Source organism: Arvicola amphibius, chromosome 3 (assembly GCF_903992535.2).
Source record: "Arvicola amphibius chromosome 3, mArvAmp1.2, whole genome shotgun sequence".
Taxonomy (NCBI): domain Eukaryota; kingdom Metazoa; phylum Chordata; class Mammalia; order Rodentia; family Cricetidae; genus Arvicola; species Arvicola amphibius.
The window spans coordinates 36,903,732-36,917,844 of record NC_052049.1 but is presented as its reverse complement, the minus strand read 5'-3'; the positions used below and the strand labels follow the sequence as shown (position 1 = coordinate 36,917,844).

At 40.7% G+C, this 14,113-nt stretch overlaps 2 protein-coding genes across 3 annotated transcripts in view; one reads left to right on the top strand and one right to left on the bottom strand.

The window, feature by feature from the left end:
• Mier3 (MIER family member 3) overlaps positions 1-6,375 on the top strand; it is a 28,299-nt gene extending 21,924 nt beyond the window's left edge. For both annotated transcript variants that reach the window (XM_038323703.1, XM_038323702.1), the window contains exons 11-13: positions 1,995-2,122; positions 2,205-2,347; positions 2,442-6,375. In XM_038323703.1, coding sequence (XP_038179631.1) covers positions 1,995-2,122; positions 2,205-2,347; positions 2,442-2,893 — 723 coding nt within the window. In that variant the 3' untranslated portion in view covers positions 2,894-6,375. The remainder of the gene's footprint in view (positions 1-1,994; positions 2,123-2,204; positions 2,348-2,441) is intronic.
• Positions 3,088-13,489, bottom strand: Setd9 (SET domain containing 9). Its single transcript, XM_042054679.1, is given in 12 exon segments — positions 3,088-3,204; positions 8,995-9,086; positions 9,089-9,105; positions 10,373-10,409; positions 10,412-10,451; positions 11,554-11,660; positions 12,230-12,328; positions 12,331-12,369; positions 12,372-12,475; positions 12,477-12,517; positions 13,384-13,435; positions 13,437-13,489. Coding segments are annotated over 12 exon segments (798 nt in total).
• Positions 13,490-14,113: the final 624 nt, after the last annotated feature.

The window sequence follows — 14,113 nt, the reverse complement described above, 5'->3', positions numbered from 1 at the left end:
GAGGGAGAGGCAGGTGGATCTCTGAGTTTGAGGCCAGCCTGGTCTAAAGAGGGAGTTCCTAGACAGCCAGGGACACAGAGAAATCCTATCTTAAAAATCGAAAACCAAAATCAGCAATAACAGCAACAACAACAACAAAAAACCATGTGCCCTGATACCCTGCTCACACTGTTGGTTGTTGCAGCATTATTAATCATTAGTTTTCCCATCCTTTAATGTAGAATTTCTCTCCATTTATTTAATTTCTTCACTCAGTGTTTTATAGTTTTACTCACAGATCTGTTGTAGACTGATGTAAGTAGTGTTGTTTTCAGTTTCAAAATTCAGCTCACTATTTGTACATAGGGAAATTACTGTTTTTAATATACATTTATGTATTTGTCTGTGTGTTTGTTTAAAGCTAAGCATCTCACTTCCATAGTCCGGGTGGCCTGGCCCACTGTGTGACCCAGGCAGGCCTCGCACTCACAGTGCTCTTCCCGCCTCACCCTTCTCAGTGCTCAGGTGAGGGCATGAACTGCTGTGCTTGGCCCTAGGGTAATCTCTGTAGCTTAATACTGTATCCCGCAACTTTGCAGACACTGCTTATTAGCATTTGACTCTTTGCATGGTCAGTGTTGAACCTGCACTTGTCGTTCTCCCCCTTTACCACTGAGCTGTAGCCCCCCTCCCCGCACCCTCTTTAGTCTTTATTTTGCGACAGGGTCTCACTAAATTGCCCAGGCTAATCTTGAATTTACTCTGAAGTTAAGTAGGCCTTAAGTGTATGCTCCAGTTTATAGACTCTCCCATGTAACTGGATTCCAGACCCTGCCGCTTCCCGCTGATTCCTTGGGGTCTGTGCATATCTTCTGCCATTTCTGAGTCATGGCAGTTTTCTTCCTTTCCATCTGGATGACTTTTCTTGTCTCACTGCATTAGCTACACCTTCCAGTACTATTTGGAAATTTCAGACTTTTGTTTGTTAAACAAAAAACCACCACAACAAAAAAGACATATGGTTAGGGTTAAAAGAAAAAAACAAAACAAAAACACTGAATATTTTCTTAAAGATGAAGTTTTTAGTGTGAATAGTTTAAACATGTTCAAAGAAGTCTGCATTGGTTGTCCATTTAAACATCTTTTTACCATGACTTTTGAAATTGACTCCATTTATTCCATAAACAGTTGTGGCCTTCCACTCGCCATGTACGATTTTAGGCACTAGAGCTGTATTAATGGGTAAGACTGAGAAGTCTGTGGCTGCAAGAAGCCTGCAGAGACTTAGATCGCAGCTCGTGATGTTATTGAATGGTTTCCAAAGCTTGGCCCTCTATTCATGACTTCAGGTCACTGCTCACTCTGGAGTCAGGATAGAGACTCTGAAATGCCTCTTATTGGTGGCACTGACCAATCAGGGAAGACAGTGTTTGTTGAATAAAAAAGTTTGTTCCTATAGCCAGATGCTTACTTGTAGCTGTGAAGTGCTGTTTTGAAGGACCAAGTCTGGGTATGGAGCCAACTATTTGTCTTTTAAAAATTGTGAAGCCTGTTGGAGCTAAGAGCCACTGGAGCAGAAAAGCCCTGCCTCTGGTTAGTGATGCTCTCGTGTGATCTGCAGATACTAGAGGCTGGTGGCTCCTTTGTCAGAGCTTCTCCTCTCCTAGTCCATGGAGCCTTTAGTCTGGTGAGGCTGTGTGTTTCTCTGGAATTAGTAGGTCCCGCAGAAAAGCATGGTGGGCCTGTCCTGGCGGCTGGTCAGACTCAGCGCAGTCAGTGGCATTGAGTAAACACACAAAATAACTTGTGGATGTCTATTTTGTTTTATTTTTGAGCACCCTGTGCTTTTGAAATCTCTGCTTATTACACGTTAAGACATGTCACTGATAGACATATTTAGAATTACATAATTGTGATGGGAAAGACCTGTGTGACTCAAGCTTCTTAGTTGGGGAGTCTGCTCAAAATGGAGTTGGAAGTAGCAGTTTGTAATGTCGTCTTCCTTTCTTCACTAGGTGAGATCTAGAACTGTTGCTGAATGTGTTGCCTTCTACTACATGTGGAAGAAGTCAGAACGCTACGATTACTTTGCTCAGCAGACAAAATTTGGAAAGAAACGCTATAACCATCACCCTGGAGTTACGTAAGTGTAGTGGGTTTGACTTGAGTGATTGCTGTTTTTAGCTCTGATGAAGATTATTGAAGGTTATTGGTGTGTGTTTCAGGGACTATATGGATCGTCTTGTAGATGAAACAGAGTCTCTGGGTGGTACAGTAAATTCTTCAGCCTTAACTTCTAACCGGCCTGAGCCCATTCCTGATCAGCAGTTGAACATTCTCAGCTCCTTCACTGCCAGTGATTTGACAGGTAAAATGAGATCTTTGTGTGCCGTGTGCTACAAGTCCTTTCTCTGTGTTACACATCAGGCCACTCACTTCAGCTACTCTCCATTTCTTTTTAGCTTTGACCAACAGTGTAGCAACTGTCTGCAACCCCACAGATGTGAACTGTCTGGATGATAGCTTTCCTCCACTGGGAAACACATCCCGTGGACAAGTCAATCATGTGCCTGTTGTAACGGAAGAGTTACTCACCCTGCCCAGCAATGGTGAAAGTGATTGTTTTAATTTATTTGAGACTGGATTTTATCACTCAGAGCTAAACCCTATGTGCAGCGAAGAATCGGAAAGACCCGCAAAGAGATTGAAAATGGGCATTGCTGTCCCTGAATCCTTTATGAATGAGGTTTCTGTAAATAATTTGGGTGTAGACTTTGAAAATCACACACATCACATCACCAGTGCCAAAATGGCTGTCTCTGTGGCTGACTTTGGCAGTTTGTCTGCCAGTGAGACCAATGGATTCATCAGTGCCCACACTCTGCATCAGCACGCCGCCCTCCATTCAGAGTGACACGGATGAGAAGCCCAGAGACAGGGCGTGCAGTACCAGTGACCTTGAGGGAGCTGTCAGTGTGCATAGTCTTTCACTGGAAGTTTGACATCAGTGATGTCAGTGTGTATAGAACTATATCTTGATTTATCAAGAGTATTTTCATTTTTCAATCCATAAATGTGGAAATGAACTATGATCAGCAGAGTTGGGAACTAAGATTGAACTCTGTGGTGCAGCTTTAAGCTCTGCTTCTCTTCCTCATCCCTTAATACCTCTTCCACTTCCTCCTTCTTTTCTGTTCCCTTAGCCCTCGCTCCCAGTTTTAAAACCTGTAGACAGAGGCCACCAGCTCAAAACCAGCACAGATGTTCTGAACTGATGTGTGGCTTCTCTTTGTGTAAATTCCTTTTGCCGTAATGGATGCAGTGGAATAACGATGTTTACAGGTACCAACCCCAATCCCTGCTCGATGTAGCATTTTTTTTTTTTTTTTTGGTTTTATTTTCTTTGTTAATAAAAGCAGGGGTAGGTTTCTTTAAACTGCACAAACATGCAAGGATTTTTCAGTGGAAACTTGTCTCGTGTTGTTCAGCTAGAGCACTTCAGTTTACAAAGCAGCAAGACCATCTGTCTGGAAGCCAGCGCGAGGGACCGCGTGCACATGAGGAAGACTCTTGCTTGGATCCTGTTTCAAAATTCTAGACCAGGGCTACCTTACACAGAATTGGTCATTTTACTGCCGGGAGACTTCTGTGTAATTTCGTTTTCTTTCTTTTTTTTTTTTATTGTATTTTTTGACTAAAAATTTGGCATTTGAAGATGTGTTCATATGGGGTTTTGTCCACCATTGTCAAGATTGCAATATTAAAAATCATACTGGTCACTGATAATTTCGTGTATTCTGAGGCAGTTGACTTGCAGAAGCAGTCTACACAGCCCAGGACGTTCCACTCTGGTTTCTGCTTGGAACACCTCTTAAGTGTGGAGCACTGCAGTTCAGGTGTTAATACTTAGACTTGTAGATGGTATGCATAATGCAGAACCTTGAAGTATGTTTAAGCTATTTTGTTTAGCTTGAATAGTTGTCAAGAAAAAACTGTGAGTTTCTATCTGAAATCGAATGGTACGCTACCACTTTTAAGTTTCAAGAAGTGACAGATGTTCACATGCATCTCAAATGCCATTTTACTTCTATTCCAGACATGAATAAGAAGCCATTGTCATAAGCTTTGACCATTTTTGCTTTATTAGACATGCTCCTTTAAGTTTTAAGGTGAATCAACTATACAATACAGTATTAGGATATAATAAGCTTTGCTTTTCTAGCACAGTTAAAGCAATTACTTTTTGCACCGTCTTAATTAGAAATTTTGATCTTATTACTAGTTGTTTTGCTTTGCAAAAAACCTTACCATTTGACTATGTTGCTGTTTGCAAGTGTGAGTCGCTTCAAGGTTGTGCTGCTGACTAGATAGGATGTAGTGGTCTTAGTGCTGGAGGGGAGGGTATTTATTATACAAACTGTGAACTGCAGTGACATCCTTAGTGTTGGATGATGTGTATTATGTTTATTTGCAGCATTTTAATGAAGATTGCTTTGAAGTGTTTATGCAGTAGCACATTGACTATAACATTTAGTTTAGCACAGAGGACAAAGGGTAGTTAAATTAATAACTTAAATCAGTCTCTAACTTATACATCTAAAATCCTGTATGCACACAGTAAATAATGGGTAGCCTGGGCTCTATGTTGCTTTCTGATATTTTTATCCAAGTGGTTAGCTTCTTATTGCTGTGTTGTGCTAAACTTTGAACCTTATTTTTTTGTTCCCTTTAGTATACTTTCTTTAATGTAGGAGGATACTGGGCATACTCTTCCATTGTTATAACTTTAATTTTCACTCTGGGTTTACAGTGGCTGGTCTGTATAAATAATTTACACAAAGATGACTGAATGCTAGTACCAGTTGCACTTAAATGAAGATGCCCATTCTTATTAGCTGATGCAGTAATATATCCAGTTTATCTATGCATTGCTGGGGTCTTGATACAAGATGGAAACAGTGTTTCTTATCTAGAGTTTTGATTATCAGCAAGTTGAATGGACACTTTAGTTATTTAAATAGATTTTTGACCAAAATCCAGAAAATGATATGAGATAAAAATAAATTCCAGCTAGTTTAACAGATTTTTAAATGCTAACCTGATTTTAGCCTCTTAGAGAGTGCTACCTAGCTGGTAACGTTTACTTTTAATTCCTTGTTAAAATGAGGCAATAATTTGCAAGATTTTTGTATATATGTGTAAAGTAAATTCTTCATATCTTTTTAGATCTAATTCAATATTTTCTGACTACTCCTGCCATGTATAATACCATTTTTGTGCATGCTTGATGTGACATTCATAAATTGTACCACTATGACTTTATCCATGTAAAATAGCTATTTATTGAATTTTCTTTCAACGGCTGGATTTTATTTTTTTGTCTCCATTTAAACATCTTAACAGAATTTGTTACTGTTTATTAAAAGAATTGAGTTTGAAAGCATAAGTAAAACCTGATTTGCAGTTGTATGAAGAAAAATCAATGCCTTTATTATCACGCATTAAGCACAATTCTTATAGCAAACTGTGATAAATTCTTTGTTTTTTTTTTTTATTTGCCGCAATATTTTCATATGAACAAACCAAAAATTCATGGTGAGCAGTTGCAGTGTCGGCTGATCCATCCTTTGTGTACAGGGAACTGGGGAGGACGTGGACTCATTCAGAAGTGGAACTGGTGCTGTGACTATAGCAATACTTTACTTTTGTTAGTTGTGCTTCTCCTCGCTCATGCTAGCTTTTCAGATGTTTAGTTTTCCTCTTGTCACGGTCAACTGCTGAATTTACTTGAAGGATGTAGAATACTGTTTAAAAAATACTAAAGTCTGTACAATTAGGTCAAAGAATTGTGCAATTGTTTCCTTTTTAATTTTTGAAATTGAAGGTCATAACTATTTGAGAACATCAGACCTAATAGAGCAGTAGTACTATTTAATTTAACCAAAGTCTAGTAACTATTTCAACTTTGAATGTAAACTAACAAACCTGACCACCAAGGAGCTTGTTTGCCCAGAGTTTCAGAGCACATTGTCTACGAATGGAAATTGAAATAATTTATAAAATATTGACATTACTATGTTTTTTAAAAAGTTCCTAATTTTTTCACTAAAAGGAGGGAAACTATTAGTTTTATTGTTAAATATGGTAGATATTAATATTCCTCTTAGATGACCAGTGATTCCAATTGTCCCAGTTTGAAATAAGTACCCTGTGAGTATGAGATAAATTAGTGACAATCAGAACAAGTTTTAGTATCCAATGTTCAAGAGGAAGTTGCTATTGTTGCATTGATTTTAATATTTGTACATAAACACTGATTTTTTGAGCATTATTTTGTATTTGTTGTACTTTAATACCTGGTGTACAGTTCCAGAAATAAAAATCTGGAAATCTGTTTTTCCTGGTGCGTGTGACTATTTACCAAGTAATTCAAGCCACTCTTAAGCTATACCAGATAGGTGAACACTCAGCTTAAGAGGAAAAAACCATTTTCCTAAATCCTCTACTAGTTTTTGATTTATAGTAATTCTAAAAATTCCTGAAGTAAGGATTCTCACTTAGTTCAGGAAGCAGTTAACGGAATATTTGTTCCAAACAGTCCTAGGAAACTGTATTGTGGGAAGACAGAGAACTGAAGTATGAGCCATCAAGACTTAACAGGCTGGTATTTGTGATATTACTCTTATTTATAATTTTCATAATCCCATTGCCTCTGGTCATACCTTTCTCAAGTCTTCATCCTTTCAAGCTAAAGATCTTAGCTTAAATCCCGGCATTCCCAGTTCCTGTTTTAATATCCAAACTGAATGATATTCAGAGTTTACACAAAGCAAGAAAAAGAGTAAAAACCTTAAATTACTCTTTTGCTTTCGTTGCTTGCCTCCAAAGAGCCCATCCCTCCACCCCGAAACACCACAGTGCCTTCCTGTGACACCTGTGTGGACATAGGCACAGAAGCCCCATGGGTACTCTAAGTACAGCTAAGTACCGTGTAAGCTACATGGTGGGTGCTTCAGGCCTTGGGAGAAGGAGAAGCTTGTGGTAGAAAAATCTCTAGAGACTTCTAGGGATTTTATGGCCCAAATGACTTCCTGACTTCCTTGTGTCCATTCTAGTTGGACTGCAACATAAATGTGTGTCTTCAAGTCTGAAGTGCTGTAGAGAAAACGGGGACACAAACATGGACTGTCAGGTGGGGAAAGGGGTTAAAGTTTCACTGTCAGGCTCTTAGGTGATCTGTAGGTGATCTGGGGAGAGGTCTCAGGTAGACTCCCTGAGGCACAGTCACGAGGTGGAGTGGGGTGCCACATGAGTGAGCACTGGGAAGCAGCATGAGATGGGAAGTTCCAGCTACATCCCCCATGTGAAGGAATCCTCATCTTCTCTAGGGTTTAAGTAAGGATGTGTCAGGAAGTTGAAATACCCTCAGCTGGGTGTGGTGGTACACACCTTTAATCCCAGCACTTGGGAGGCAGAGAGACCTACCTCTAAATTGAAGAGTCAGCCTAGTCTACAGACCTGACAGTTCCAGGACACCCAGGACTCCCTCTCCACAGAAACACGAAACAGGAACAGGCGTCCTTGCACCAGCCTGGTCCTTAATAGCATTCCCACTAAAACAGGCACTAGCCATCCTTTTTATCACCCCAGTCCCCGCTTAGAAATGTCCGGTGACTAGAGGACAGGATGGTGACCTATGTCCAGTTGGAACAATCTGTAAATCACACGCATGAAGAAACGATCTCGAAACATCATGCCTTGGTGATACATTCTCTGAGGGGCAAGAATGGAAAGGGAGAAGCCAATTAGAAAGCTAACCAAAATTTCAATAGACAAGGCAAACGAAGCTAGTAACAGAGATGTCACAGTGGTCAAAATCCGACCCTACAGTTTTCCTAAGGGTGGAGGGAGGGGTAAGTAAATGATGTCATCCTGCCCAAGCTGGGAAGGGAGAGTTGAAGCTTAAGTCAGGTGGTCGGACCAAAGAAACCATCGCGAGGAGAACTCTGGGGCAGACAGCTTCAGGGCTGAGTGCGCCTGGGCTGGCAGGGTAGTACTTCACCTCAGAGTACAGTCATTTGATCAACATCTGGGCTGGTGGCTCTGCACAGCGTCCACAGAGAACTGGAGGGGGTGAGCCACGGGCGCCTTGCTCTCTGAAGGAACTCTGGGAGTTACTCTCCTCTGGTGGGCGGAAAGGTTAAGAACATTGCCATAGGAAGCCCTCTCCACAGAAACATGAGACAAGAACAGGTGTCCCTGCTCCCAAGAAACCTTGTCCCTTACCAGTATTCCCACACTAGAGAATCTTCCACTTCCTTTAATCACTCCCTTTGTAGGTGGGGGAAGGGGGGGAGGAGCAAAGAACAGTTGGGAAATTACACACATACGTTGATTTACTCATGGCCGCACAATAGTTTCGTTTTTCTTCATTCTGTAAAAAAAAAAAAAAAAAAAAAAAGTTTTTATAGGCGCTTGGACACATCAGCAGTACTGTAAGAGCTGCTGGGGCTGGGCAGACAGCTCAGCAGTTAAGAGCAATGGCTGCTCTTCTGGGGACTAGTTTGGTGCCTAGCACCCATGTCAGGTGCACTGGGTAACACCCAACTGCCAATCAGCCCAGCTCCAAAACATCTGACACCCTCCTCTGACCTCCTCCAGAAATTTGCTTAAGTGTACACACAGACACACACACACACACACACACAGAGAGAGTAAAACCTTAAAGAATTGCTAATGTTTGGCTAAACATCCACCACTATGGAGGTATGCAAAATAAAGCCTGAAATGATAAGTTGTTTTAATAAACTATTATGAAAACCAATTAAAAATTGAAATTGCATTATAAATTTGAAATTATGAAGGAAGTAGCTTTTACCTTGGAATTGAGTCATAAATATTAACATCAACAAACACAAAAAGTCCAGTTAAGTCTAAAAACTTGTTCTGCAGGTGAATCCACACAGACGTGATTAGCAAAAAAACCCAAGCGTTTAGAATGAACACAATAGCTACTTTTAAAAGCCTAATTTTTAATCCACCAAATTTGCTAATAACCATGTCGTAGCTTGAGAAAAGCTCCTGTCCTTGCTTGATGCCCCTAAGTGAACAACACAGTGGAGTGGGCTGGAAACGAAGAGCGAAAAGAACTGGTCGGGTCCCAGGGTGCGTTTGTAACCAGTGCGGTTTTACCGATACAGACTCCTAACCGGCAGCACAGGCCTCAGTTTCCATGGGGAAACAGCTTCTTCTCCCAAGGAGGGATGGGGGGCCTATCATAGGACCTTTTCAAAATGGTGACTCTAAGCTTAGACCACCAAGCACATCTTTGAAAGTACCACTATGGTTTCTAAAACTGTAATTACAAAAAAAAGATTTTTAATCTTAAACGTTACAGATTAACATTTATTAATATATGTATCATATTTTTAAAAGACAAACATTTAAAATTAGCTGGGATGTTTAAAAACACCATTTTTCTAGACCCAAGACACTGTTATCATATACACCTTCAAAATCCTTGTGACATCCCTGTGGAGAGCATGCGGTCAGATGCTTCATTGTTAAGCACACAGACACATACATACGGGACCCAAACATAGCAAACTTAGTATGGTTGGTATTTGGGTTTTTCTGAGAGTGTGTTATCATGTAGCCCTTGCTGGTCTTGAACTCCTATGCAGCTGAGGGTGACCTTGAACTCCTTAACCTTCAAAGTCCACCTTCTAAGTGCTAGGATTACAGACAGCACCACACCAGATCCTCTGCAAGAGTAACAGGTACTCTTAACTGCTCGGCCATTTCTCCAGCTCCAACAATCCATACTCATCTTAAAAGAGTATTTTATGGAAAGGAGAATAATAACAGAATCGCTTGATATGGGCTTCAAGGCTGACACTGACAAATACTGCCCACAAAGAGAAATGGTTCCTAATAAGCAGAATAAGTCTCCATTTTCAGTAAACCTATAGTAAAGAAATACAGTGTTATGAACATACCTAAGTTCCTTATGATTTTTTTTAACAATCCTGGGAATCAATTATTTACCAATCTGGGTGGTGGTAGTGCATAACTTTAATCCCATCACTCAGGAGGCAAAGGCAAGTAGATCACTGAGTTCAAGGCCAGCCTGCTCTACATAGCGAGTTCCAGGACAGCCAGGACTACAGAGAAACCCTGTCTTGAAAAACCAAAATAAAAAGAAACAACAACAACAAAAATCCCAGGGTCTTGAACCTACCACGCAAGTGCTCTGCCACTGACCCTCCCTATCCATCAATGTTTTACTAAAAGAAAAACCTACCCCTAATTCTATAAAGATTTTTCTTAGGAATCTTATTTTTCAAGTGTAGTGTAAGACAGAAGACAGAAGACGCTGATTTCAAAGACTGACCTTTGTTTGTGGGAGTTGTGGGCAATGTTTGGGAGATTTGCTTCAGGTCTACAGGGAAAACTGCAGGCCCATCAAATTCCTAATGAAAGACATAAGTGGCTCTGTCTAGGAAGAGGCACATCACTGAAGAGAAAAAGTCATGACAGTCTAAGAGTAAGAAACTACTGAATTGTGATGCTTAACATATGATTTTGCTAAACTTTTGGAATATACTCAAACTTACTATTATGGAGTAAAATAAACATTTGAAGTAGTAAGTACATGTGTTCAGATTATACATAAACCTATGTAGTAAACATACATGTTTTCCTTTGTTTGTTTGAGATAGGGTCTTGTTACCTAGCCCATGTTGACCTTGAACTCGTGGCCCTCCTGACTCAGCTTTCTCAGTGATGGCGTAATAAGCACGCATCACCATGCTCAACATCATATTTTACTTTAAAATACCAGAAACTAAGAGTTCCAGACAGTCATTTGGTTAAAGAAGGGAGTCGGGCTTCCTAATTCTCCTGTAGCCAGAGGGTTGGGGCTCTACCTGTGGGAAAGTCAGGGCAATAAATGGATGACTCCCTGACTTATAAGCAGAAAGGGGATAGTAGACTGGTGAAGAATCCACTAGGCTATAACACTGATGAAATACTCTGGGATCATTTAAAAAATTCCAAAATAATAATAATGATCCCAAACTATCTTTTCTCAAACAGTTAAGCTGCTTGAGTACTGTTATTCAATTGCCTTTGTACTCAGTCACATGGTGAAGAAGAATTAGCCATTGTAGCCTCCTGTCTAAGCCCCACCATGCCGACTTACTGCCTGAGCAATTGTTGGCACACTGTCCTACAGTCAGGGATTGTCAGTTTCTGATGCTCACCCTGTGCCGTCATTCATTCTCAAAGGGCTAAGTTGGTCTCTCCCAGTGTGAGACGAAGAAGAGCTGAAAGCATTAGCTGAGAGTGTTCTGTGTATTAAAGTCAAATCTAAAAAATACACAATGAATCCTACAAGTGCAATTTCTTTCCAAAAGTTTTGTCTATCAATCAAGCACCTACATTGCCACACAGCAGCCATCAAGATGGGTTTTCACCTATAGCATGAACAGCTACGCCATAATCCTTACTTACAACAAATGCGGCTCTACATTGACAAGTGAATTTGAATATGGATATTAATTACCTGAATACAAGTTTTGATGCTACTTTGTCATTTCCATCAATAAAGCGTCTAAAAATAAATGGATTTCCAGTGGACTGGAAAAAGATTGACCCATACTTCCGATCTACCATACCTACTATACAAGGCAGAGACAAAGCAACATGAAAAACTAATTATTCTGTTAAGGACATTTTTAATTATTAACATAAAATAGGAGAGTCTGTTTTAATCCCACATCTTTAAAAATAACTCACTAGTCTATATTAATTGTATAAAATAATGGGATATTATAACATATATGTGTCCTTTTGTCTTTTTACACAGTTAATTTCCAGTTTGTTTTTGAGGAACTTTTCCCTTTACAGCTGATGAAGTACAAAGCCAACTGTCCATATAGCAGACAGAGTCTAACTCTCTTACTTAATGATAAGATGAATAGCATACTTTAGGCTCAGTTTTACAAAGTTTTATACACATATATATGCACATACATATTTATTTAACTATGATTTGATATCCACTGGAGGGTATTTTTAAAGTGCTTGTAATATAGTTTTCAACACACAACATAATTCATAAGGTTAGTTATGGAATTATAATTTTAAAAAGTGTGGAAAGTTGGTTTCAGATTCATACCTTTGCTCTGACTACAAGGCTAAGCATTTTGTTGAACTCGATCGACATAGAAGGACTTTTTGGCAGTACTAACTGAGCTGTTCCCAGAATACATAGGCACAACTGCCCCTTGGTACCAGTCCTTTAGTGACAAGACACCTCTTCCTTCAGAAATCAGTGAGTTGCTCAAGCAGCCCTAAAGCCCAAGGTCTTACAAAGCACGTCTTCTGTTTAAAGAGACTTTGCTGGTGGTGTGTGCTTTTAAGCAGCTTCACCCTGTGATGCTGAACGCCCAGTAGGTGTTGAGATTTTGGCTCACCAGGCTCTGGAAGCAGTCAAGAGATCCGATTGTTTCCAGAAGTCATTTAAAAATAGAGCCTGCCCAAATGTTACCATGGCCTCAGGGGGCAGTGCAGACCATTCGGATAAGTATGGCCCCAGCAACAGCATGGCCCTTGGACATCAACCTGGCCCTAGGTGGTGCACAGACTCCAGGCATTGGTATGACGTTTGGTAATATCACGTGCCATGGACCTCAACATAGACCCCAGCTGCAGTAGAGCCATGGACCACACATGGCCCTCAGCTGCAACTTGGGCCTTGATGTTAGCATGGCCTTGGGTGGCAGTGCTTGTCACTCAGAATTGTGTGGCCTTGATGGCAGCATGGCCCTCAGGCAGCGAAGTGGATGTTGACCTCACCCTAAGCACCCCCAGGGCTTTCAATGGAGGCCTGAGTGGCCAATCCAGCTACCATCCAGGCCCATATCCAGGGCTTTGAGTTGGCCCACCCCACTATCTACCCCATCTATGACCTGCTAGAGTGGGCAAAGGGACTGGTTCTGCTAAGCCATAACCACAGGGCCTCCATGACTAGGGGCAACAGCAAAATAGTGGAGTTTCAGTGAGGGTCCACTATCGATGGTATACCAGAAGTCAGAGACTTTGAACAGACCCGTTGGTTCAACTCATTGCAACGAACATTTGCAAGTAAAGCTGTTTGGGCAAAGAGTAGACTTTGTGACTCGCCTCAGCTCCCAGACTACTACGACAAAGGATATATGATGGAGAGGTGGGAAAGACGGAGGATCACAATGTTTTCATTTTATTTTTTAAAATTTTATCGGGGTGGGAGAGGCTACAAGAGTGTAGGGTGAACATGGAAGGACCGGGAAATGAGCGGGATTGGGATGCATGATACGAAATTCTCCGAGAATCAATGAAAACTTTATGTGAAAATAGAGCCTTGGAAACCTTCAGTAACATTCCTAGTCCATGTGCACACGAGATAATTTTCTTTGGACTTCTCTGGAATGTATCGAAGGATATGAGAAATGGAGAAAGTTTCCATTTATTCCCTATCAACTGACTCAAGTCAGTGCTCTTGATGCTTTCTGGGCTATTGGCCTTAACTGAGAGAGGACGTTAGGAAAAACAATTGTTTGGGAAAGCTCCAAGGACGTGAGGAAAAGCAATTGTTTGGAAAAGCTCCAAGCTACCTAACTCTCAACAATAACTGCCCTTTCCAAGTAGTCAGTGTTTATGAAAAGGTTTATTCTGTTCAACATGCCGTTGAGCACTAACATACTTTACTGTGTTTCTGTAAAGAAACTTTATGGTGTTTCTAGCTATGAATGGAAGGGTCAGTTTTCCTCAAAACATTCAACAGCTACTTGAATGTTCTCAAGAATCCTCATGATCTCCTTTTTTCTCATAGGTATGTTCTCTTCGAAGGTAAACTTAAGTCAACTTAGCATCCCTAGTCTCCCGGGAGCGGTAACTTCTTTGACTATTATTACCACTTTTACTTCCAGAAAAAAAAATTTTTTTGAACTGTTGCTTCTGAACCAAAAGGAGGCAACTGTCTCTTCACAATTCTACAGTAACGATGCGCCCAAACTCTGGAGTATGAAGTTTCAGAAAAGCGCTTGGGTGTCTCAGTTTTTCAGAAAACGGTTTTCGGACGCTAAGTGGG